The following is a 26,503-nucleotide window of genomic DNA, read 5'->3' as shown; positions in this document are numbered from 1 at the left end:
CAAGAGTCAATTCTGGTAAAAGAGAAGTGAACAGTTGACCAGCCCTCAAAGATTCTACTAAACTGCAGTCTAAAGGTGCTAATAGAGCAGCGTAACAAATGCTGTGACAGCAATGCAGATGGAGACAACAATCTGTTTGCCAAAGAGCTGTCCTAGAGAATATTTTCCGACAATTCCCTAGCGAACATTTTGTAGCATTATTGAATGGTTGCTCATCAATTAGTCATTTTCTAGTTTTGTCAGATTACATTATGTTGTAGGAGCCCGTGAAGGTACATTCAACATAATGATTGTATGCCTTCTAAAGAACCTCTCAACTGAGAAAGCCAGAGATCAGATCAAGCCATGCTTCAGGATGTAGCTGTAATGAAGGTGTGACAACAGCTACTAGAATATGAAAAAAAGTAAAATGAAAATGCCAAGCTACACTCCAGAACAATAAACATTTGTGTTAAGACTTTTCATTTACTGCACAGCGTCACTAACGTGTAACTATGGGTAAAAAAACAAAAAAAAATACAGAATGACATGAAGCGCTCTTGAACAAACATTAAGACCCCTTTACACTTTTCAGGCAGACCCAATTGGACCATCTATTGCTTTCTATGGAGTGGCGGGTCTCAACAGACGTGTCCCTTGACACCTGCCGACATCCGATTCCTGTCAGCTAAAAACAGACCGTTGGATGTAAACAGTCAGGAGGTCATAGAGGACAGAGGCTGTGCCCGTGTATCAGTTCAGCGGACACAGACCTGTCATCTGCCTGCTCAGCCAGAATCAGTGGATAGATGAGAGGCCAGTGTTTAAGGAGCCTTACATAGAAGACTCCCCTGGCAACATAGTTTTATTACCTGTTGAGCCTGCTATTAGATTTTCTATTTTTTAACCTCTTCACCAAGGTGGCCAGTAAAAGCGGCATTTAGAAAAAACTATCAATGGCAGGGACATTCAGAATATTAATGGCAGACTGCATTATGAATGCCATTTTTTTACAATACATTGCCACTTTAAAATACTCCAGCTACAGTCCTATAAACACTTGACTTGAATGTAGATGCATGTTTGGCAATGGAGAAAGGAGGGAGGTTTTTTTTTTTTTTTTTCGATCAGCCATTGCAAGCTGTTATTTACCCTATCAGGGATTAATAACAGTGATCACTGCAACAGGTGTAAGACCCCTTTCACACTTGTGCAACTTATCCTGTGACTTGGGACAGCGAAGTCGCATGACAAGTCGTACCCTATGATTTCCAATGAGTATACGTGTGACTTTCAAGCCCTGCACTACTTTGGTCCAACTTTGATGCGACTTGAGGCCCACAGACCTCAAGATTACACAGGCATTGCTTCAAGTCATGTCAAATTTGCGTCAAGGTCACTCGACTTTCAGGTCAAGTGTGAAAGTGGCCTAACTGCTCATGATATGTCTTTCTTCTTTCTCACCCCACCAAGAGTAGGCTCTTTGCACTGTTCATAGACATGAGCTAGTCACCCATACTAGCCAAAAACGGTCAATATATGTAACTAAAAGTGTATGCCAAGGCAAAAAAAAAAATTCTTCCATGTTATCTACTTCAAATGTGATGCAAGTACAGGAAAATACAGGTTGATGTTCCACTATATAGCACGTTTCCACCTTCCCGTTTGAACTGACAACACAGTGTCTTTTCAGCTTTAAAAACTTAAGCTGGCCAAAAACATTAACATCTCTCCCCAAGGGCTGAACAAAAGAAATCATTTATTCCTACATCCATGCTAAACAGGACAGATAAATCTGCACTGCTGGCTATTGCCATTGCTATAAGCCTGTCAGGCTTGGCTCCTTTGGCTCAAAAAGCTGGGTGATGCCAACAGGACCTCACGGAACAAATTTCAAACAATTCCTGCTGAATAAAGTTTGATTTGTGTATGGCAAAATTAAGCAAAAGGTGTCAGCCCTGCCTATCAAACAGATACAACCCCAATTTCAAAAAAGTTGGAATACTGTGAAAAAATGATTTGCAAATCTCTTAAACCCACATTCACAATAAAAAAGAAAAGATATAAAAATGTTTAAAAGTGAGAAAATGTACCATTTAAACATTTTTAAATGGTCATTTTAAAATTGATGGCAGCAAGACATCTCAAAAAAGTTGGGACAGGGCAACAAAAAGCTGGCAAAGTAAGTGGTGCTAAAAAGAAAGAGCTGAAAGAACATTTTGCAACTAATTAGGTTAATTGGCAACAGGTCAGTAACATGATTGGGTATAAAAAGAACATCTAATGCCCCATACACACGTGCAGATTATCTGCAGACTTTTGTCTGCAGACTTACCTTTTCTATGTAGTGCAAGGGCCTGCCGGATTGCATACAAATTGAAAGTGTTTAGGTTTGACCTCATATTATATGGTTTTGGTAAGTCTGCAGACAAAAGTCTTCAGATAATCTGCACGTGTGTATGGGGCATTAGAGTCAAAGTGTCTCAGAAGTAACGACGGGTAGATGTCCACCAGTCTATGAAAAAATACATATAAAAACTGTCAACGCAGAACTGCAAAGACTTTAAATATATCATCTACAGTAAATATTATCAGATCAAAAGAATCTGGAGAAATCTCTTTGTGTAAAGGACAAGGCCTAAACACAATATTGGATGCTCATGATCTTTAGGCCCTGAGACAGCACTGCATTAAAAACAGGCATGATTCTATAATGGACATTACTGCATAAGAAATATCAGAAATATTTCCAAAAAATCACTGTGCCGTTATGCCATTCAAAAATGTAAGGCGACACTCCATCATGCAAAGCCATATCTGTATATGGTCCAGAAACAATGCTGTCTTGTCTGGGCCAAAGCTTAAATTGGTCTGTTGCAAAGTGGGAAAATGTTCTGTCAGACAAATCTGTGTCTCCTGAACTAAAGTGGATAGGAACCTTCCGGCTTATCAGTGCTCAGTACAAAAGCCTGCATCTTTTATGGTATTGGGGTACATTAGTGCGTATGCAATGGGCAGCTTGCACATCTGGAAATGCGCCATCAATGCTGAAAGATATATCCAGGCTTTGAAGCAGTATATGCAAATCTTTGGATTCTGTTTTTATGAAATTTTACACACCTTTTTTGGAATTAGGGTTGCACAACAAAACACTTTTTAATGGTATATTTAGGAGACCAAAAGGAAGCAAATAAAATTAATTCATTGTTCGTATTTACATACACTTTAAGACACAAACAATTTAAAGTGAACCTACAGTCTTATTTTGGCCATACAGCTTTTTTGGCTATACTTCCCCTATGAATCTCACAGGAGTGGTTAAATTTCTGCACTGTGACCTGTTTTTAGCCAACAGTGGTCTAAAAAGTTGGTCCAGGCTGGGGAAAGATCTCAACTTTAGAGTCGGGATCCACCCAGATCCCTGGACTGGCAGCTGGCTCAACTTTCCAGCTGCGGTGATGGGAAACTGAGACAATCCCTCCCTTCCCTCTGCAGCCCAGTGAGCGCTGGGGGGGGGGGGGGTAGAACAGAGAGCCGTGACTGACAGTCACAGCTCTCTGCTCTGAGCAGAGAACAGAGCGATTAGCGGTGTTTGATCACTTAGTTCTCAGTACAGAGGTGGCGGGGGACAGATGCAGCATCAGATCAAGTTTAAGGTTTGTTTGTTTTTTCTAGACCTCGTACTTCTCTTTTTTTTTATAAATATTAATATGAAGGCAAGGTCAGAATCAGGTAAAACTCACATGTCAACTGAAAACAACAGGTCTGACTGTAATTCAGTTTTCGGTCAAGATCAGGTGTCCCTGAGCCATGAGTCATGCCATCATCCCAGTCTTCACAAAAAAAAATAAAAAATGTTGGGGGCCTTTATGGTTTCTTCTAATTGATTTCACTTAGAATCCATACGATTCCTTAGAACCTAATAATACATTTCAGAAAGTCCAAATTTAACTATATGTAAGAAAAGGCCACAGCTACAGGAATTCATTACCAGAAAATTGGCACCTTTGGACTCCGTGCCCCTGAACAGAAGTTAAATGATATTCTCTGCAAAACTTTGATTATTGAGTGCACCAGAGTGAAACAAGGGACTCCTAAAGAGGTATGTTCATGGGATAAATACATAAATGCGATGGGGTTTTAGTTTCGGGCAAGTCTGGATAAAGCAGCCAGGTATCTAGCTTACCAAAACATTAAAGCAGATCTTAGGTTCCTTTGAAACCGGATATCCACCCCCCACCCCAACTGAACGAACCAGGTCCATAGTTCGATAGATAAGGGGTTTAAGGACAGCTTTTTGATTGCATGTATTGGGGAAGGGGGTACCTTGGTCTTCCCTTTAAATGGTCTTCTTCTATGCTTATTGGACACCTACATCCAGTGGCTCCTTAACATTGCCTACAGTCTCCTACATTGGACTGGTGCCTAAAATCTACATTATTTTGGCATAACAGGATTCCATATGACATACAAAACAATCGTATAATAGAAAAATCCCTTTCATTTATGAGCATGTACCCACTTTTACATTTGCACTTTTTAATATGCAGAGCCATGCAGCGTTTGTACAATTCTTTAAACTAGGGCATTAATGTCTAACACCTAGGGCTTAATTACTGCCTCTCCTAGCAAGAGGTGTTCTGAACAGTACAAACTAAACTATATTTTATAATAGAGGAATCCAATACAGTTAAGACTTGGATTTTTTTCTCTGAGAATATTTGACTCATAACAGTCTACTATAACCTTTGCAAAAATCCAGCATGAGGGGAAAGTTTGTGTAACTGGAAAATAGAATGTGAATAGCAAATTGCACACAGTCAAGCCTTGTTTCCCTCTTATGGGGATTTATCAGTTGAAATGCAGAGATGTAGCTTATTTATTAATGTGGTGCAAAATACAGTGACAACTGTACTGCTGTGGCCAAAAGTTTTGAGAATGACACTATTAATTGTCACAAAGTCTGCTGCCTCAATTTTAATGATGGCAATTTGCATATACTCCAGAATGTTATGAAAAGTGATCAGATGAATTGCAATTAAATGCAAAGACTCTCTTTGCCATTATAATGAACTTCATCCCATAAAAAACATTTCCACTGCATTTGTGAATAATGCTTCAGGGTGCCCAAGAAAGTCCAGCAAGTGCCACTAGTGCAGAGCGTGCTCAGGAATAGCAGCAGGCAGGTGTGAGTACATCTGCATGCACAATGAGGTGAAGACTTTTGGAGGATGGCCTGGTGTCAAGAAGGGCATCAGAGAAGCCACTTCTCTCAAGGAAAAACACCAGAGACACTGATATTCTGCAAAAGGTACAGGGATTGGACTGCTTAGGACTGGGGTAAAGTCATTTTCCCTGATGAATCCCCTTTCCGATTGTTTGGGGCATCTGGAAAAAAGGTTGTCCGGAGGAGAAAAGGTGAGCACTACCATCAGTCCTGTGTCATGACAACAGTAAAGCACCCTGAGTCCATTCATGTATGTGTGGGGTTGCTTCTCAGCCAAGGGAGTAGGCTCACTCACAATTAGAATGATACAAAAACATGCTTCCAGAGCAACTTCTCCCAACCATTCAAGAACAGTTTGGTGACAAACAATGCCTTTTCCAGCATAATGGAGCACCTTGCCATATGGCAAAAGTGATAACCAAGTGGCTTGGGGAACAAAACATTTACATTTTCGGTCCATGGCCAGGAAACTCCCCAGACCTTAATCCCATTAATACTTTGTGGTCAATCCTCTAGAGTGGAGTGAACAAAAATACCCCACAAATTCTGACAAACTCCAAGCTTTGATTATGCAAGAATGGGCTACCGTCAGTCAGGATGCAGCTCAGAAAGTGATTGACAGCATGTCAGGGCGAATTGCAGTGGTCTTAAAAAAGAAGGGTTGACACTGCAAATATTGACGGTTTGCAAAAATGTCATGTCATTGTCAATAAAAGCCTTTGACACTAATGAAATGCTTGCAATTTTACTTCAGTATACCATAGTAACATTTGGCAAAAAGATCTAAAAACACTAAAGCAGCAGATTTTGTGAAAAATTTATCTTTGTACCATTCTCAAAACTTATTAAGTTATTGCTTAATCAGATGATATGGGTTACAGCAAGTTGCACATTAGTCTCTACCCATTAAGGCCCTTTTCATACAAGGTGAATCCGCTTGGTGGACTCCTCTAGTTCAGCAGGGATTGCTCCGTTGATCCCTGCTGAGCAGGAGGATGACAGGTCCGTCTCTGCACAGTGAGCAGAGACGGACCTGTCAGATTCCCACTCCCCTCTATGGGGAGATCGGATGAAACTGGACAGCATGTCTGATCCCATTTGATCCAACCCGCTGGACGGATGGCGAACGTATCACCATCCATCCATTTTAAGCGGATCTCGTCGGATTGGATGACAGACGGGTGTCAGCGGACACATCTCCGCTGACATCCGCCTCTCCATAGAGGAGAATGGATTGCCCGATCAGGTCTGCCTGAAAAATGGACAGGCGGACCTGATCGGTCCAATCATGTGAAAGGGGCCTAAGGCTAAGCTCACACAAGAGCTTTTAATGTTTGCATTTTTTCAGTGAAAAAGCTCTGATGCGGACTAAAAATAAAAAAACAGAACTACATGTGGTTATTTGTAAAATGGTAGTCAAGAATTTATTATTATTACCCTCTAAACTGGGTGTACAGCAATATTCACCTTATTAAGATATTTGCATTTCAATGATAAAGTGATTGGCATGAAAAGCTCCCATGTGATCCATGTGAACAGTAATGCATGCCAATCATTGGTCTTCAAATTTCTAAAAAGAGGAGTGATTTTCACAGTAGCAGTAGATTGTTCTGTGTACACGTAGCATAAACCCAGATCACATTTATGATAGAACTGACATTACTTATAACACGAAAATCAATCAACCTGCGGAATCCACAACTGCACTTGTAATTTCAGGTCAAATCCGGGATTTTTTCCCTTTAACCATGAACACTATCTGGAATCCTGATAAACAGAGAAAATCAATTTTTTCTAGAATTTTAAAAATATTCATGGAAGCTGCCCGTTTTCGATTCTTTTGAAGGCTCTTGTGATTGACTACAAATTAAGATAAAACGTTGCTAGGAACTAACTTATGAAAACAATACTGTACAGAACTTATAAAAATGTATAAATATGTATATTGTAACATTTCTCTTTTAATAATTAATATTTTATATGTAACTGTTTTGTTTTTTTTGCTGTAGAAGCAAGAGCAGAGAGTTACAGCTTCTTCAGAAGCCAACAGCAGTTTTCAATGCTTCGAGTTAGGAACACAGGGGTATTCTCTAAATACGGTTTCTACAAACTGTACAATTACACTGTTGATTTTTCAAGGAACACTGGAATATAAGCATACCTGCTAACAGTCCATGAGGACTGGTGTAGAAAGTGCTTGTCAGTTCCTAGCCCTCAAATACTATCAACAAGCTAGTTCCCAGGGATTTCTGAGGCTCTGCCTAGATGTTTTGATCACTGTACTTTTACCAAGATTTTAATTCCTGAATTATCTACTTCTCATAAGTATTAACTAGGGATGCACCGATCCGACTTTTTTGGACCCAATACCAATATCTGGCGTGAAATCACCGATACCGATCCGGAGCTACACACAAAGCAAGCGGCTGCAGTACAGAGCAAAGCCGCTGCTTCATGTGTACGGGTCCTCCATTCACAGGCGGAGTGCATCTGATATCACTCCGCCTATGAGCCGGGACTATACAGGAAGTAGCGGCTCTCATCCCATACTACTACTGCACCTAGAAAGGGATGGCTGAGCCGTTACCAAGCAAAAACCGGATCGGCCAGTGGATCGGTCAATGTTACCGATCCCCCGATCCATCTAAAATGGCCATATCGGCGCCCATATCCGATCCGAATATCGGATCGGTGCATCCCTAGTATTAACATTTACAGAAATGCTTTATAAAATCTCAAGCAAACATATGTGCAGCTTCACAGCAACTAGCCAACCAGCGAAACAGCGGTGGTCACGTTTCCAGTTCAAACTGTACTGGGTACTAGAGACAACAAATACACTTCAATATAACAGAAACCCTGTGTTTTGGTGAAAGCACTGTTGGAAATGTTGAGGAACGATTAAAAAAAAAAAAAAAAAAAGATGAATCCACCTTTAAAAAAAAAAAAAAAAAAAAGGCAATAAAAAGGTTTTCCTTTCTCGCAACTGGATTCCCAAGTTATTGGTTTGTTCTAGATAAAGCAGAATCCATCAGAGGAAAGGAGACCAACTTTAGGCTTTGTGTTCGCTGCATTCTTTAAACTGGGAATTCCTTAGCTGCCTGAAAGATAATAAAGGCTAGCATGTGCTTCAGGCGGGCAGCAAAAATACATCCTAGGTGGGGTTGGCTTTTCATAAAAAAAAAAAAAAAAAAAAAAAAACTCTTCACCATCCCAGGCCATATTTGCCATATCTAATGGAATAATCTAAACAAGGGGAAACCATAAAACATCTCAATATTCAAAATAATGTCTGAAAATGGCATTCAAACTCTTTTGATATCAAATAAAAATGCAGCCATACATGTTAATAAATTAAATATCTTTCTTAGCAGGTACTCAAAGTATACATCTACCCTTTGGAGGAGTTCCCAATTTCCCTTTTCTCATGTTGGATATGTAAAACACCATCCACTTGATCATGGATTCATAGTCAAATACTGCAAAATACAGATAAAGTGAAAATATATATCATTTTCAAAACAAAGGCGTAGGAACCTTTATTAATTACTGCCAAAAGGTCAGCACTTCAATAAGCAGCGTTCTATGTTATTGGAAAGATGGTGATATTCCATCATAGCTTGATCAACAGCTATACCCAAGGTATTAACTATGGTATGCTGCGTTTTATTGGCATTAATTTACCCGTCACCTAGCGCCTGTCCATGACATTACTTACCCAGAATTCCAAACAACATACTGCATTCAATTAGGGAGTCAAATGCTTTTCCCCTAAATTCAGATTAAAGAGGACAGATGAACATCTACGTGTGATGATTTGGCCAGAGGTATAAAAAATGATCCTAGTGAACAGCGAACTGTTCTCAGAAACATGGCAGCTGTACATTCAGCAAAGCTTATGATAATAGCTTTAAGCAGTCCCTTTTCCAAAAAAATAACAGCTTTGTTCTTTACATTCCTTTTGATAAGTGCTGTAATGCAGTATCACTGGCAGTCCCACTGGTCTCATTAGAAGACAGAGCGTGGTTTTCAGATAAAGATTTGTCCTGTGAGCCTGCAAGGCTATAAATGTTGTTTCCATGCTGCTCCTCTGTCATTTCATTTTTCTTACATACAACATTGTCACAGTTTGCCACTGAACCATTGGAGAGATGAGCATCAGGGTACCCTTCACCACCATCCTGGAGAAGATCAGCTAAGTCTTCTACTTCTGATGCAGGGTCAAAGTGCTTTGGCATTGTGAATGGGTCTTGAAGGGGGCTGCCTTGCTTAAGGATTTTCTAAAAAAGAATTTAAAAATAGATAATACATTTGACATAATTAAAATACTTGCTATTAAACTGATAACAATGACAATAACCAGGGCTGCTGTAAGAAATCGTGGGGCCCCGTACAGACTACCTGACCCCCCCCCAAGAAATTATTAGAGCTATATTTCGATAAAAATACAATTAAATCATTATTAGCATTCACAAATTCCTGCTAAATCTAAAAGATGAAACAGAGTTGATAAATCTCTGTGAGTGAATGAGGTCTTGGGGCTCATGCACATGGGGTGCTGTGGTCTGTACAGTATGAATCAGTGGTTTATTTATGTGACTTGCGCCCCCTGGAGCTGCACGAACACAGCTCAGAGGTCCTAATTCGACAGGCATGGGGATGCAGGTGTACAGCCTGCACACACAGTATGCATTCGGGGGCAACTCACCTGCACACCTGTCCAATTAGGGCCTGCGGCTGTGATCGTATAGGCGCTGCATCCCCATAGAATGACAAGTGGCTCCAGCCCAAACCCCTCCTTAAAAAAAAATAGATTTAGAAAAATATAATTAACAACCCCGTTGGGGGGGGGGGGGTTGGTGAAATAATGGGATTTTTGACTTACTGTAAAATCCATTTCTCGGATGTTCATTGACAGACACAGCTTCCTAATCTTCTTAACCATTGGGTTATACTGCCCCCTACAGGAGTAGGACACTAGGCAGACAAAAGGCTGGCTACGCCTATGGGCAGTCCCAGGGGGTATAATCCCTCTCTCTGCTATAGAGCATCAGTTTTGTTACAAGCAGTGTCAGAAGAATTACAACTCCACAGAGGGGTGGGTGCTGTGTCTGTCAATGAACATCAGAGAAATGGATTTTACAGTGAATCAAAAACCCCATTTTATCTTTCATTCATTGACGGACACAGTTCCTGATCTTCTTAACCATTGGGACATTCCAAAGCAGTGTTAAACATGAGGGGTGGGAACAGCGAAAAATAAATTCCCAAGACTAATTATAGCCAACCAGGTAAACAGGAGCTCAACTAAAACAACTGGAAGTCACCTAAAAAAATAACAATACACCATCAAAGAGGACCAGGTCCTCTAAACAGCAGCCTGTTAAACCTTGTGGCCAAAGGAACCATCCGCAGATGTCAACACATTCACTTTATAGAACTTTGTCAAAGCGTGCACCGACGACCAGGTGGCCGCCTTGCAAACCGAAGTCACTAACGCCTGATGATGGAAGGCCCAGGAGGCACTGAGTGCCTGAGTAGAGTGCGCCTTGACAGGGAAAGGAGGAACCTGACACTTGATGGAATAGGCCTGAATCACCGTCTGTCTGATCCATCTAGAAATGGTCGCAGAGGAAGCGGAAAACCCTTTCCGAGGCCCATCCGTAAGCACAAATAGTGAGTCCGATTTCCTAAAAGACGCATACCTGCCAGGTACACCCTAATCGCCTGGACCACATCCAAGGCATGCAAAGCAATTTCCTTCAGATGTTTTGGCCTGCGACACGGAAGGCAACACAACGTCTTCAATGTCTACCCCTTGACCCTATTCATCACTGGGTGGAGCCATTAAGGGTGGAGCCAGCCTTAAAGTGACAGTACATGTGGAACCCTTCAGGTAGAACACCTTCCATCCATCCCTAAAAAAAAAAAAAAAAACAACAAAACGAGAACAGGCACAAAACAGTTACTAATAATTGTCCAATACAGTCCTCCAACAGAGGAGATTCGCATGACTTTTCCCGTGTCCAGAGCAAATAAAGAGCAATACCGTAATTGCCATCAGCGTAAATAAACGACACTACCGTAATTACCCATCAGCCTAAATAAGGGGCACTACCGTAATTACCCATCAGCCTAAATAAGGAGCACTACCGTAATAAAAAACGATTAAATTAAAACGATCTGCTAACGGCCAAAACCAATGGACACTATTCTGTACTCCTACTTCTGGACCTTTCTGCTGCCTTTGATATGGTTGACCATCCCCTCCTCAAAAAACTCCATGCCTTTGGTCTCCGTGACTGTACTCTTCACTGGTTATCTTCCTACTTATCTAACCGCACCTTTAGCGTTACCTACAATTCTACTTCCTCCTCTCCTCTTCCCTTCTCTGTTGGAGTCCCCCAAGGCTCTGTTCTTGGACCCCTCCTATTTTCAATCTACACCTCCTCTCTAGGTCAGCCTCCCATGGCTTCCAATACCATCTCTACGCTGACGATACCCAAATCTACCTATCCACTCCTCAGCTCTCTCCCTCAGTCTCCTCACGCATCACTAATTTACTATCAGATATATTGGTCTGGATGTCACACCACTTCCTCAAACTCAATCCATCCAAAACCGAGCTCATAATTTTTCCCACCGCGTGCCCCTTCCCCTGATTTCTCCGTCAATATCAATGGCATTACCATCAGCCCATCCCTACATGCCAAGGTCTTAGGTGTTGTCCTGGACTCTGAACTCTCCTTCAAACCCCACATCCAATCGCTGTCCAAATCTTGCCGCCTCAGCCTCCGCAACATCTCCAAAATACGCCCCTTTTTAACCAAAGACACAACAAAGCTCTTAGTTCACTCCCTGGTCATCTCGCGCCTCGACTACTGCAATTCCCTTCTCATTGGCTTACCTCTACACAGGCTAAATAAGGGGCATTTCCGTAGTTACCCGTCAGCTTAAATAAAGGGCACTACCGTAGTTACGCGTCAGCTTAAATAAAGGGCACTACCGTAGTTACCCATCAGTGTAAATAAAGAGCAATACCGTAATTACCCGTCAGCTTAAATAAAGGGCACTACCGCAATTACCCATCAACGTAAATAAAGGACACTAACGTAATTAACCGTCAGCGTAAATAAAGGGCACAATCGTAATTACCAGTCAGCGTAAATAAAGGGCACTGCCGTATTAATCGTCAGCTTAAATAAAGGGCACTGCCGTAATTACTCGTCAGCTTAAAAAAAGGGCACTGCCGTAATTACTCGTCAGCTTAAATAAAGGGCACTGCCGTAATTACTCGTCAGCTTAAATAAAGGGGCACTACTGTAAATACCCACCAGCTTAAAGAGGAAGTAAACCCTCCTCTGACACTTTTACCTATAGGTAAGCCTATATTAAGGCTTACCTATAGGTAGTGTAAATATCTCCTAAACATGTACCGTTTAGGAGATATTTACCTTACATGCAGCCAGTGACGTCACTGGGGCATGCGCTCTGAAGGAACGGCCGCTGGTGCTGTTTCTTCAGAGCCCTGTGCCGTGACCGTCGGCTCCCGTGCGCGTGGGCGGGAGTGACGTCACCGCGGCTCCAGCCAATCAGATGGCCGGATGCCGCGATCCCGGAAGACCGGCGACTGGACATATCGCCCGTCATACAGGTGAGTGAGCGGCACGGCGGGGGCTCGTTCTTAGGTAAGTATTTCATAATGAGCTAGTATGCGATGCATATTGGCTCATTATGCGTTTCTCTTTCAGGTTACAGAAAAAAAAAAAACGTTCATGGGTTTACAACCTCTTTAAAGGGCACTACGGAAATTACCCGTCAGCATAAAAAAAGGGCACTGCCCTAATTACCCGTCAGCATAAAGGGCACTGCCCTAATTACCCGTCAGCATAAATAAAGGGTACTGCCCTAATTATCCGTCAGCGTGAATAAAGGGCACTGCCCTAATTACCTGTCCGCTTAAATAAAGGGCACTGCTGTAATTACTCACCAGCGTAAAGGGCACTACCGTAATTACCCGTAAGTTTAAAGGGCACTACCGTAATTACCCATCAGCGTAAATAAGGGGCACTACAGTAATTACCTGTCAGTCAAAATAAAGGGCACTGCCGTAATTACGCGTCAGCTTAAATAAGGGGCACTACCGTACTTACCTGTCAGCGTAAATAAAGGGCACTACCGTAATTACCAATTAGCGTATATAAAGAGCACTACCGAAAATTACCCTTCAGTGTAAATAAAGGGCACTACCGTAAATACCCGTCAGCATAAATAAAGGGCACTACCGTAATTACCCGTCAGCGTAAATAAAGGGCACTACCGTAATTACTCGTCAGCGTAAAAAACGGCACTACCGTAATTACCCATCAGCGTAAAGGGCATTACCGTAATTACCCATCAGCTTAAAGGGCACTACCGTAATTACCCATCAGCGTAAGGGACACTACCATAATTACCCATCAGCTTAAATAAAGAGCACTACCGTAATTGCCCGTCAGCGTAAATAAAGGGCCCTACCGTAATTACCTGTCAGCCTAAATAAGGGGCACTACCCGTAATTACCCGTCAGTGTAAATAAATGGCACTACGGTAATTACCCATCAGCCTAAATAAGGGGCACTACCGTAATTACTCATCAGTGTGAATAAAGGGGACTACCGTAAATACCCGTCAGCTTAAAGGGCACTACGGTAATTACCCGTCAGCGTAAAAAAAGGGCACTGCCCTAATTACCCGTTAGCATAAATAAACAGCACTGCCCTAATTACCCGTCAGCGTAAATAAAGGGCACTGCCGTAATTACCCGTCAGCGTAAATAAAGGGCACTGCCGTAATTACTCATCAGCGTAAAGGGCACTACCGTAATTACCCATACGCTTAAAGGGCACTACCGTAATTACCCATCAGCGTAAATAAGGGGCACTACCGTAATTACCCATCAGACAAAATAAAGGGCACTGCCGTAATTACCCGTCAGCTTAAATAAAGGGCACTCGGCAGGAGCTTGAGAGGAGGGAAAGCGTAGATCAGACAGTACTGGCCCCATGGGGCCACCAGAGCGTCCGGAGACATATCTGATGAAACACGTCCAGATGAAGGGGACCACTCCCCCTTGGTCCAATGCCTGCTGACAGATAGTTTCGCCTGCCAGTTTTCCACTTCTGGAATGTGCACGGTGGATAGGGCCGGAACGAAGCGTTCTGCCCACAGTAGAATGCCGGCTACCTCCAGAGCTGCCAACACACTTCTTATTCCACCCTGGCGATTGACATAAGCCACGGCGTTGTCCGACTGAATCTGCACTGGAAACCGATGAAGATGATCCACCCAGTGATCCTGGCACGGCCTGATCGCCCAGAGTTCCAGGCCATTTAAATCGGTTGTCTGGACTCTTCCAGGGTCCAGCACCCTGAGTAGAGCTGGCATCTGTGGTGACCACTGTCCAATACAAGGGGAGAAAGGATTTGTCCTGTCTAAGAGCAAAGCCACCAGACCAGAGAACAGATGGTTTCCCGGCTCAGCCGGATCTGATTGTCCAAAGACTTCGGACACTTGTCCCATTTGATCAAGATCTCCCTTTGCACGGACCTCGTATGGAACTGTGAAAATGGAACCGGCTCGAAGGTAGATACAATCAGGCCCAGCACCCTCATGCAAGTCTGGAGGGATGACCATCTGCTAGACAGCAGGAGATGAATCGCAGCGTGCAACTTCTGGAGTTTGTCCAGAAGGAACACCCTGGCTAGAGCCAAGTACAGAGCAAGACCCAGATAATCCAATTTTTTGGATGGAATCAGAGCAGACTTCTGGTAATGCAGAAGCCAGCCAAACTTCCTCAGGGTCTGTATAGTGATCTCCATGTTGTCCATCAGAACCGCAGAGGACTCCGCTCGCAAGAGGAGGTTACCCAGGTAACCCAGTATTGCAATTCCCCGCTGACGCAGCAACACCAGAACCAGAGCCAACACTTTTGTAAAGACCCGAGGGGTTGAGGCGAGACCAAAGGGTAACACCACAAACGGATAATGCCCCTCTCCTACAGCAAGTGGAGGAAGTGCTGTTGATGGGCACAGATTGGAATGTGCAAGTAAGCATCCTTGATTTCGATAGAGGCTGATCTAGGGATGCTACTACCATGCAAACAGACTCCATTCTAAACTTCTGTACCAGAAGCAGTTCAGGGCCTTGAGATTCAGAATCAGATGCACCTTGCCCTCTTTCTTTGGGACCGTAAACAGGTTTGAATAAAAACCCTGAAACTGTTCCGAGGCCAGAATCGGGACAATCACACCCTGAAGCGGCAGGTCTTGTACCACCCCAAAGAGAGCCCTCAATCGGTCCGGGGACAGGTGCACATTGGAAGGAAATAACCTTTCCGGAAGGTAGGAATGCATCCCGATCTTGTAGCTGGAGCTTATTACTTAGTGGACCCATTTGTCTTGGACCAAGGAGGTCTACGGCCTCCTTGGAAACCAGCGAAGATTTTCCCCAACCCCAGGCACAGGTGAGGGGGCACCTTCATGCTGAAGGAGCCTTGTCCGCGGGTCTAGAGAATCCCGCTCTCGGCCTGCAAGACCAGGGGCGCTTGGAACCTCCTGAGGAGGACTTGAAAGGTTTTGAACCCTTGTCGGAGGACCCTGAGGAACGAAAAAACTTCTTGTGAGCCAAGAAGGATGGACCACGTCTGCAACGAGGTTCCGTACCCTTACCAGCCTGTGGAAAAAAAGTACTCTTCCCCCCCCCGTGAGACTCTTAATGATGTCATCCAGGGTAGCCCCAAACAGGCAATCTTCCTGAAAAGGTAAATCAGTTAAAGCTTTTTTAGAGGTCTACACTTGGTCTAGGACCAACACTTAAGCTACAAAACACGCCTAAGTACCAACAGAAAGCCTTGAAACCAGGGGAGCCACATCCAAAGAGGCATCACAGATAAACTGCAGCCTTTGGACCAACTGGTCCGCCAGTTCAACAAAGGCGGGGAGAAGCTGCTCACCCTCCAGGTCACAGCGAAAAAGTTTAGCCCGCTCTGTCAGGAGTTTGAGACACCAGGGCAATGTTGAAGACTGGCCTAGGCACCGAATTTCCAACAGTGAACATTTTGCGGGTCACAGCCTCCGGAATCATGGTTGTCTTATTCAACCTGGAAACTGGGGGGTCCACCACCAGTGGAATAGTCCACTTTTTAAGGAGGGACTCCTCAAATGGGTACCTCATCACAAAGCGTTTTGGAACCACAAAGGGACATTTTGGACGCTCCCACTCTTTCACGACAAATCTGTCAAAATAGGAGGGAAAAGAAAACCTTTGCTGCTCTAGACGGCTTTTGAGTGCCAAGGGGGACCGACACCTTCTTCGCAGCTTCATCCTCTATTTTTAAAGCTTCACGCACAGACACAATCAGCGCGCCCACCAACGCCTTTTCATGCGCAGCTACAGGTGTGGAGGAATCATCCTCACTATCAGAAAAATCGGGCCGCATACTCTGCGGGGTGGGCCATATCTGCTGTGGCTGAATCAGATTCAGGATCTGAGGAGACAGATGAGACAGAGGAAGGGTTCGGGTTTTGCTCGCCACCACCCAAAAGCCACCTCCACTTGGGACACAAAGGACTCCAGGACCGCCGTCAGTGCATCAATAGATGATTGGGACCCGGAGGGCCCCGAAGCCGCTTAGAGGGGGTGTGGCCACAAGCTTTGCCAGTGTCCAATCACCTGACGGTGGCAGTCTATTACCCAGGGTCTATGAATATCCCAACTGGTGTCCTTAACTATATGATTGAGACAGCATTTTGTGTGCTCTCATACTACTAAGCTGTTGATAAGTATAAATAAAACGTACGTCACACATAATACGTGCAACGCATGTTAGATTGTGCTTCCTGGCAAGCTGGCAAACACACATAATAATAAAATGGGACGATCTTTGTAATCACGCTTTACAATTCCCAACAGCAACTATGTAGAGTTAGTAACCAGTGAGGCTACCATAAGACAGTTTAATTCATAAAACTGAATACTCTATCCCTCTGTAGGAGTGTAAAGGCCAACCAGCAAAGGCTTTAGTTTTTCTTTAAATGATGAAAACTGGTCTTACAAACGGACACTTCTGTTCTTACAGAGAGAGAATACAAGTAAAAAAAGTGTTCATTACTAATGCCTGTTGATGACTGGTTCTCCTAAGAGATAAGGGTTGTAGAAGGAATGAGAAATACAAAAACAAAAGTAAAAAAATGATCATTGTATGAAAAATGTCCTACCCCCTGAACATTTGAACATTTGAGAAATAGGGATAAACATGCAATGCCCATAAAGTAAATATGGTCCAGATAATAGACCAAGAAAAACTTACATCTTCCATTGCAGATTCACTTGTTTCTAAAGTTGCTTTGCTGTTTAGACATTCAAGCAGGTAATCCAGAACAGATTGTCTTGGGTGCATTCCGCTGTCGAAGCGGTTGTACATTCCACACCAGAACCTTCACAAATAGATTTAACATAGCTTTCATTTTTATAGGTAGATATAACTAAATCAACAGATCTGTATTTCAAGCTTTATAAGAGTAAGTATAATTTTGAACACCACTCTTAAGGGATAAATTAACTTACACATTTTTATTTCAGAAACAGCCAACCAATTAAAGACATATGATGATCAATATACACAGCTTTATAAGAAGAATACGTCTGCATTTTATTAGGCAAAAAAAAAAAAATTATATATATATATATAATGCAATAATTAGAATATTCCTCTGTTGCCTAGCCCTTTGTTAAAGCAATTTTCAGGCAATGGAAACAACTATAACACTGCAAGGGGTAATTAAAGCTAAATACTGAGCTAATCTGGTAATCCCCCCTATCATCCCACCTCCCTCAAGCTAATGCTCTACATGGAATTTATTTTTAAAAAAATAAATTAAAAAAATGGACCAAATACTTACCAGATTTTGTGTTTGCGCAATGTGCAGAATCTCAAGTCTACCTTCTTCTGACTTCAGAGTAAAAAGGTCCTTCTCTCAGTGCCAGCGTCGCAGCCTGATGTGGAAATTTCCAATGCGCTGGGGTCCTCACAGGGTCCTGAAAACTCCTGGGTGGGGTTTCAGTTTGCAGGGCTATAGGCTTTAAAATGGTCACCTTTTACTCACATGATTTAAGTCATGTGAGTAAAAAAAAAAAAAAACAACACCCAATAACTGCAGCTCCTTATGCACCACTGAAAAAGGCATAGTTTTTCCCAATCCCTGTCACTTTGGTGGGCCATCTGAAGTCTAGTGCCAAGGAGGGCCACCTGTCACTGCTTACAAAGAAATCTGTAAATCAAAAGGAAGACATCCATCCACCATTTATTAAAGGAAACAGCAGCTCCCTGCACAGCAAACAGTTGATACCTCTCCTGCTGTCTGAGCTTCCCATACTTCTCTCTATTGAACAGAATAGGTTGGTAAATGATGTACATCATCTAGCATACTTCCAGGAGCCTCCCCTGCTGGATTTTTGGGGTTGCCTGCTGGCCCTTTCATTACTGCAGGATGCAGTAGCAATGTAGGTGTAGGGGGAAGGAACTACAAAGTCCAGCAGGGGACCAGGTACACCCCTAAGTATGCGGGATGCGTGTAGGGGGAAGGAACTACAAAGTCCAGCAGGGGACCAGGTACACCCCGAAATATGCTGGATGCTGAAAATTGTCCAGCAACCTTTTCTCTTCAACAGAGTGGTCAACAGTCCATGTAAGTATTAATCCTATACCTTGCAGGGAGCTGCGGTTTTTGGTGTCTGGAATCAGTACGGGAAATTTTAGAATGCTGCAACACTGCTTGCTTTTAACAATGCATCAATGAACAGATGAAAAAGGATTTCAAGGGGAATGAACTTACTTGAAGAAGAATGGAAGTGTATTTGGATGGAGGGTTTTATAAGCATTCAGGATATACAATGGATTCACAAACTCCTGCTTCCGTTGCAGTAGAAATGGCCACAGTGAATGGGTATTTTCATAAATTCTGTTGAGATTGGACTAAATAAGTTAATGTCCACGAAATTACAAAGCCCCTTTTTTTTAATGCAGGAAAATATGTGCCAGGTTATAAACACACTGTATCAATTAAGTGATTCTGATTGTTTTGGTGTTTTCTCCATTTTAGAAGTGTTTTTAAACCATCTCAACTGCAGACTGTAAAAGATTAACTGGCAAAATGTATTTAATTAATGCTGACTAAAGAAACCAGTAAAATTAATTTCTGGCTGTTAATACAGATTTAATTTTCAACCTGACTAGCTTTATATAAGAGAAGTATTGTAATTTCCCAAAAGAAGTTTTTTAAAAAAAAAAAAAAAAAAAAAGAAAAATCACACAACCTCCTTACTTAGAATTTGGTTATTTACAATTACAACAGGCAGTATTTGCACAGCTTGGCCTGCATAATGTGACTGCACAACAACTAGAGTTAGAACAAACTCCTCTTTGGCCTAATCATACAAAATTTGTGTCTAAATTTTGGTATTGTATCCATCACAAAAATAAAATGGTGTAACCAAGTACTACAGCCCACCGAATAGGACTGGCAGAAATTTTAAAAACACACATACACATATATTGTCAAAAAATTGGGACACCTGCCTTTACAAGCACAGGACCTTTAATGGCAGTGCTTTGTGAACTGGTCCAAATCATTTGGTGGAGGGGGGATTACGGTGTGGGGTTGGGCTTGGCGCCTTCGTTTCAGTGAAGGGAACTCGTAAGGCGTCAGTATACCAAGACATTTTGGACAATTTCATGCTCCAATCTTTGTGGGAACAGTTTGGGGATGGCCCCTTCCTGTTCCAACATGACTGCACTCCAGTGCACAAGGCAAGGTCCATAAAGACATGGATGAGCGAGTTTGGGGTGGAGGAACTTGACTGGCCTGCACAGAGTCCTGACCTCAACCTGATAGAACACCCTTGGGATGAATTAGAGCGGAGAATGCTAGCCAGGCCTTCTCAGCCATCATCAGCGCCTGACCTGCCAAATGTGCTTCTGGAAGAATGGTCAAACATTTCCATAAAAACCCTCCTAAACCTTTTGGGACAGCCTTCCTAGAAGAGTTGAAGCGGTTATAGCTAAAAGGGGTGGGCCAACTCAATATTGAACCCTACGGACGAAGAATACCATTGAAGGCAGGTGTCCCAATACTTTTTGACAATATAGAGGTAAAACACTGATCAGCCATAACATTATAGCCACTGACAGGTAAAGTGAATAACATTGATTAACTCCTTACAATGGCACCTGAAAGTGGGTGGGATATATTAGTCAGCAAGTGAAGTTGATGTGTTGAAAGATGAAATTATAATGGCTAAACAAATGGGTGAGAGCAACCCAAACCTGCAGCTCTTGTGCAATGTTCCCACAGTCTGCAGTGGTTAGGATCCACCAAAATTGCTCCAAACAAGGACAACTGCCGAACTTGCGACAGGGTCATGGGCGGCCAAAGCTTATTGATGCACATGGGGCGTGAAGGCAGGCCTGTGTAGTCAGATCCAAGAGCTGCTGTAGCTCACATTGCTGAAAAAGTTAATGCTGGTTCTGACAGAAATGTGTCAGTACACAATTTATTGCGTACGGAGCTGCGTGGCTGCAGTCAGGGTGGCCATGCTGACCCGTGTCTGTCGCAAAAGGCACAAAGGGCACATGAGCATCAAAAATAGGCCACGCAGCAATGGAAAAAGGTGGCCTGGTGTGATGATATAAAAAGTGATTTGGGTAACAAAACGACATGTTAGAGGTGTTGACTTTGCCTCCATATTTTCCAGATCTCAATCCAAATCAAGCTTCTCTGGGATGTGCTGGAAAAACAAGTCCAATCCACCAAGGTTCTACCTCGTAAAGTCCCTAATCACAAATTCTGGAATCCCCTCTGTTACAGCAAGATATGCTGTGCATTGTGTGTTTTCCAAAAATTATGCAATGATATATCTTATTTTACAGCGCCGCTGTGCAGTCACATGAACTCCCAGCGCTCTTCTTCCCCCGATCTGAGGGCTACAGCCGGGAGGAGAGCGGCTCACTGGAAACAAAAGGTATTTTGCTGCATTATTTAAAAAAAAAAAAAAAACAGACATTGCACAGTATGTCGCGCTGTAAGACGGGATTGCAGGATTTGTAATTTTACAGCCACAGTGAAACAGTGGTGGGAGGGGAGGGGCAAGGAGAAGATGGCTTACACATTCAGACTACAAAGCTGACAGGCAATGAGCGAGGGAGGGGGAGAGACTGGGGGATGATGGAGGCACGTAAACTGACCATGGTATCATGGATCAGCAGCCATGATTACAGTAGTCAGCACACTAAGGGGGACACAAACAGGCAGGATCAACCAGATATTTTACAGCATAGTAAATGACACTGCACATGCGCTATGCTGTATATCCTGTTTTAAAGGAACAGGATTTTTTTTTTTTAGGGTTACAAGCACTTTAAAGGATCTGCTACCGACGGCTTGGTGCCAGATATCACAGCATATCTTCAGAGGTCTAGTGGAGTCTATGCCTTGACGGATTATGGTGGGTGGTCATATTTGTAAACTCATTCGATCTCCATTCATCTCAAAAAATAAATAGTTATTTTTTTTTTCTACCAAATGTATTTAACTCGGTTACAACTAAACAAACTAAGACTGAGCCCCACTCCCCACTTTTTTTTTTTGTGTCTGTGGTCAAAAACAGAATTCCTCCCTTTCTTATGGTCTTATATTCACCAGTTTGTCAACTCCTTTGTTGACCACACACTAAGTCCAATGCAAATAAACCTAAAACCTGACTCCTAGGTCTTCTTTATGATTCAACACTCCCAAATTATGCAATGTTTCTTCTGTGCACCTTGTTCCTTTTTCAACTGCCGAATCCCATCTGTGTTGATAGGGGAATCATGTGAATTTCTTTCTTGGGACCAATTTGCACCATGTATGGCCAGCCCAAGACAGATTTAGGGTATTTATACTAGCTGTATAAAATTTATCAACACCTGCATAAAACTATATTAAGTGGTGTGTTTTCAATTTAACTGGAGTTCAGCTTTTAAGTAAATCAGAGTGCCAGCAAAAAAATAAATACATAAAAAACTCACTTCAGTTCCATGCGTTCCTTCTGGGAATTCCCAAGAAAGTTTCCAAATTGACAGGAGTAGACGTGATCGTGAATTTCTAGTAAATATTTCTCGCTGAATTCAAAGGCACATGGGAACTGCTCCATTAAGTGCCACACACACTCCAAAAACTGTGTGAATATTGGTGAAACTTCTTTAGGTTCAACATCTAAATGGCCACATCTGCAGTAGATACAAATGATGAACATTATCACATTCTAAAAAGGGACACTCACACAAATATTAAATAAAAATACTGGTTCTGTTCAATAATTGAAGGAAACTATTCCTGAAAGAAACATGGCGACTGTCATTTCTATTTCTTACACTGCTAATGCTAGTTGCCTGGCTGCTACACTAATGTTCTGGCTTCAATACGAGTCACAGACTTGAAAAGGTTTGAACAGCCAGACCTGCGGACTTTCCTGATCTGCATACACGTTAAAGGCCAATAGGCCATTAAAGTATTGAAGCCATTGAGTCAATGTAACAGCCAGTCAACTAGTATATTCAGAGGAATATTAGCAATGGCAGCTGTTCCTGAGTAAGGGGCATTAAATAAGAATAACTACAGATACCTATGCTTCTTTTCAAACCCTGCCTATGGTTGAAAACCAGTGTTTAATTACTACAGCTTACGATACAAAAAAAAAAAAATGGGATTGTTGCCCTTAGCCCACCAAAAAAAGTTTTAATACGCTGTTTCTAAGTAGATTCACAAAAATGAGAGCTTCGTTCTAAAAATTGGATTTTTGACTTACCGTAAAATCCATTTCTCTGAAATTCATTGACAGACACAGCTCCTGTAATTCTTGACCATTGGGTTATACTGTCCCCTACAGGAGTAGGAAACTAGGCAGAAAAAACTTCTGGCTACACCCATGGGCAGCCCCAGGGGGTATACTCCCTCTCCCTACTATAGTCACCCAGTTTTGTTACAAGCAGTGTCAGGAGAATTAGAATTCCCAAGGCTAAACATTAGCCAACGAGGCAACAGGGGCTCAACAAAAACAACTGGGGCCCACCTGAAAAAAACAATACACCCTCAAAGAGGATCAGGTCCTCGAAACAGCAGCCTGCAAAACCTCACAGCCAAAGGAAGCATCTGTAGATGCCAACACATTCACTTTATAAAACTTTGTACAAGTGTGCACCGACCGCGACCAGGTGGCAGCCTTGCAAACCTGTGTCACTGAGGCACCAAGTGCTCTAGCATAGTGTGCCTTGACAGGGAAAGGAGGAACCTGATCCATGATGGAATGGGCCTGAACCACAGTTTGTCTGATCCATCTGCAAATGGTCGCAGAGGAAGCGCAAAAACCTTTGCGAGGTCAAAGCACAAATAGAGAGTCTGACTTCCTGAAAGATTCTGTAGCTGCCAGGTACACCCTAATTGCCCGGACCACATCCAAGGCATGCAAGGCGATTTCCTTCGGATGTTTAGGCCTGAGATACAGGGAAGGCAACCCAATGTCTACACTCAAATGGAAATCAGAGACTACTTTAGGAAGAAACTAAGGACAGGGGCAAAGCACCACCTTATCCTTTTGAATCACCAGATAAAGTGAATGACAGGATAACCCTGCCAGTTCCGACACCCTGCGCGCAGAGGTGATAGCCACCTTCTGGGACAGCGTAAGCAGGGGAATCTCCTAAACATTTTCAAAGGGAGGCTTCTGTAGAGTGGAAAGCACCAAATTAGGATACCAAGGCGGCAACGGAAGCCTGCACAAGGCTGATACCTGGCCCTTGATGGTACTCCAGGCCAATTTCTGTTCAACCCCCCGTTGAAGCAAGGTTAAGATCTGAGCCACCGAGAAGGAGTGAGCATGATGGTAAATCTTCCTCAAAGTAGATTTCCTAGCTTTAACAACGTAGGAATCACTGACAAACCTCTATCCTTTAGCACCTGGCGTTCAACAGCCAAGCCGTCAAAGCCAACGACTGTAAAGCAGGATGGAAGATCCTTGGGACAACAGATTCTCCCCGAGAGGAAGCTTCCAAGGAACGTCAGCGACCAACCGCAGCAGATCAGCGTACCAAACCCGGCAAAGCTAGTCCTGGGCCACTAAGATGAACGGAATCAATTCTGCCTCGATCCTGCAGGGGAGTCTGGGCAGAAGCTTGAGAGGAGGGAAGGCGTAGATTAGACAATATTGACCCCACAGAGCCATCAGCGCATCTGTGGCGTCGGCCAGTGGATTCCCTGACCAAGCCACAAACCTCTGCACCTTGCTGTTGAGCCAAGGCGCCAACAGATCCACCTCTGGGGTGCCCCACCAGAGACACAGCTCCTGGGTGAAGGGACCACTCCCTGTGGTCCAACGCCTGCCGACTGAGGTAATCCGTCAATTTTCCAACCCAGGAATGTATACGGCGGAGAGGGCTGGATCGAAACATTCTGCCCACCTTAAAATTCTACCCCAAGAGCTGCCAGGGCACTTCTTGTGCTCCCTTGGTGATTGACATAAATAACGGCATTGTCCAACTGAATGCGCACTGGGCATCCCTGACACAGTCTGATCGCTTAGAGTTCCAGGGCATTGTGCCAAGGACACCTCCACAGCCTGACAGGGTGGCATCCGTGGTGACCACTGTCCAATACAAGTAAAGGAAGGATTTTCCCAGCCGAATCGCCAAGGAGCGACTCAGCCGGATCTGATTATCCAGAAACTGCTGAGTCTTGTCCCACTTGGTCAGAATCTCCCTTTGCAGGGACCTCGTATGGAACTGTGCAATCGGAACCGCCTCGAAGGTAGATACTATCAGGACCAGCATCCATGCAAGTCTGGAGGGACGACCACCTGCTGGACAGCAAGAGATGAATGGGAGCGTGCAACTTCTGGAGTTCGTCCAGGAGGAAGAAACATTCTGGCTAGAGCCGAGTCCAGAGTCGGACTCAGATAGTCCAGTTTGGGGGTAGGAACCAGAGCAGACTTCTGAAAATTCAGAAGCCAGCCGAACGCCCTCAGAGTCCGTATAGAGATGTCCACGTTCTCTTGTGAGCAGTCTCCTACTGCTCTGATGGACAAGGTTGTCCAGGTAGCCCAGCACTGCGATTCCTCGCTGACCAGTTGGATTTGCACAGAGCAACCCAGATCCTTCTTTTCTCAGGTATCTTCTGTCATCCTGGCCCCTCCCTCCTGTTGAGTGCCCCCACAGCAAGCAGCTTGCTATGGGGGCACCCAAGCTGAGTCACAGCTCCCTTTGTCCATTCACACACGGAGCCCCGCCCCCTCTCTTTACTGATTGGCTAGCTGACTTTGATTGACAGCAACTGGTGCCAATCAGGAGGGAGAATAGACATCACCGGACCTCAGGTAAGTATTAGGGGGGCTGATGCACACAGAAGGCTTTTTATCCTAATGCATAGAAATGAATTAGGATAAAAAACCTTCTGCCTTTACAACTACTTTAATGCTGATTAAGAGAGTGTACCTTCACTTTAATAAACACACTGGTATGCATTTTTCTCAGCACAGATCCAGGTGATGAGAATATTTTTCTTCTAAAAGGTTAGCAGGACAGCCTGGAGCAGAAAACCAATAGTGGTGTTAAAGTTAGAGTACTGGCTGTCTTCACACCAAAAAAGTTTTAATGGCTGAGTGCAAAGTGCATATGGTGATATCCACTGTAAGCACAGCTGGATACTGCTTTACGGTTTTCAGTTACAAACACTTAGTAATAGTTTCACACAAATAAGTACAGTAACTCTCTGACTGCCATTGCAATTACCCAAACTAATGAAAAAAAAAAAAAAAAGATCATATACTGTATATGTTGGTAAATGTGTTAGTAGTATGTTGGTTTCTAAACAAATGACCATGATTAACAAAGCAAAATTAGGAAAAACAGGAACCCTTATTTGCCAATTGAGCAGCATAACAGCCAGGCAAATAACTTTTTCAAAATGAGGGCTCTGCTATGCGAGCTCCCATGTTTTGATAATTTCAGGTTATATCAACCCAATTTAATTCATTTAATCTAATTTCATTCACCCAACGCATGACCACACACTTAGACCCAGTGATACTGTATGCAACTGGATGGTCTAATGTCTGGATCAAATCTAGTCTGGTTACTGTTAAAATGCTTTTTATGTATGATTGGTGTATTCAATAACATTTGCTGTAAAAAAAAAAACTTCAGGCTTATGTGATCCTTTTTACAATTAA

The 26,503-nt window shown here is 43.2% G+C and overlaps 1 protein-coding gene across 1 annotated transcript in view; it reads right to left on the bottom strand.

The window, feature by feature from the left end:
* Positions 1-8,889: 8,889 nt before the first annotated feature.
* Positions 8,890-26,503, bottom strand: part of MTMR8 (myotubularin related protein 8) — a 65,567-nt gene continuing 47,953 nt past the window's right edge. The window contains exons 11-14 of the mRNA XM_082263894.1: positions 22,311-22,511; positions 19,081-19,206; positions 17,556-17,682; positions 8,890-9,486 (exon numbers count right to left, since the gene is read on the bottom strand). Of these exons, the coding sequence (XP_082120020.1) occupies positions 9,157-9,486; positions 17,556-17,682; positions 19,081-19,206; positions 22,311-22,511 (784 nt within the window). The 3' untranslated portion in view covers positions 8,890-9,156. The remainder of the gene's footprint in view (positions 9,487-17,555; positions 17,683-19,080; positions 19,207-22,310; positions 22,512-26,503) is intronic.

Source organism: Pelophylax lessonae, assembly GCF_965119305.1.
Source record: "Pelophylax lessonae genome assembly, chromosome: 7".
NCBI lineage: Eukaryota > Metazoa > Chordata > Amphibia > Anura > Ranidae > Pelophylax > Pelophylax lessonae.
The sequence above is the reverse complement of the archived record's forward strand: the minus strand, read 5'-3'. Positions and strand labels throughout refer to the sequence as shown.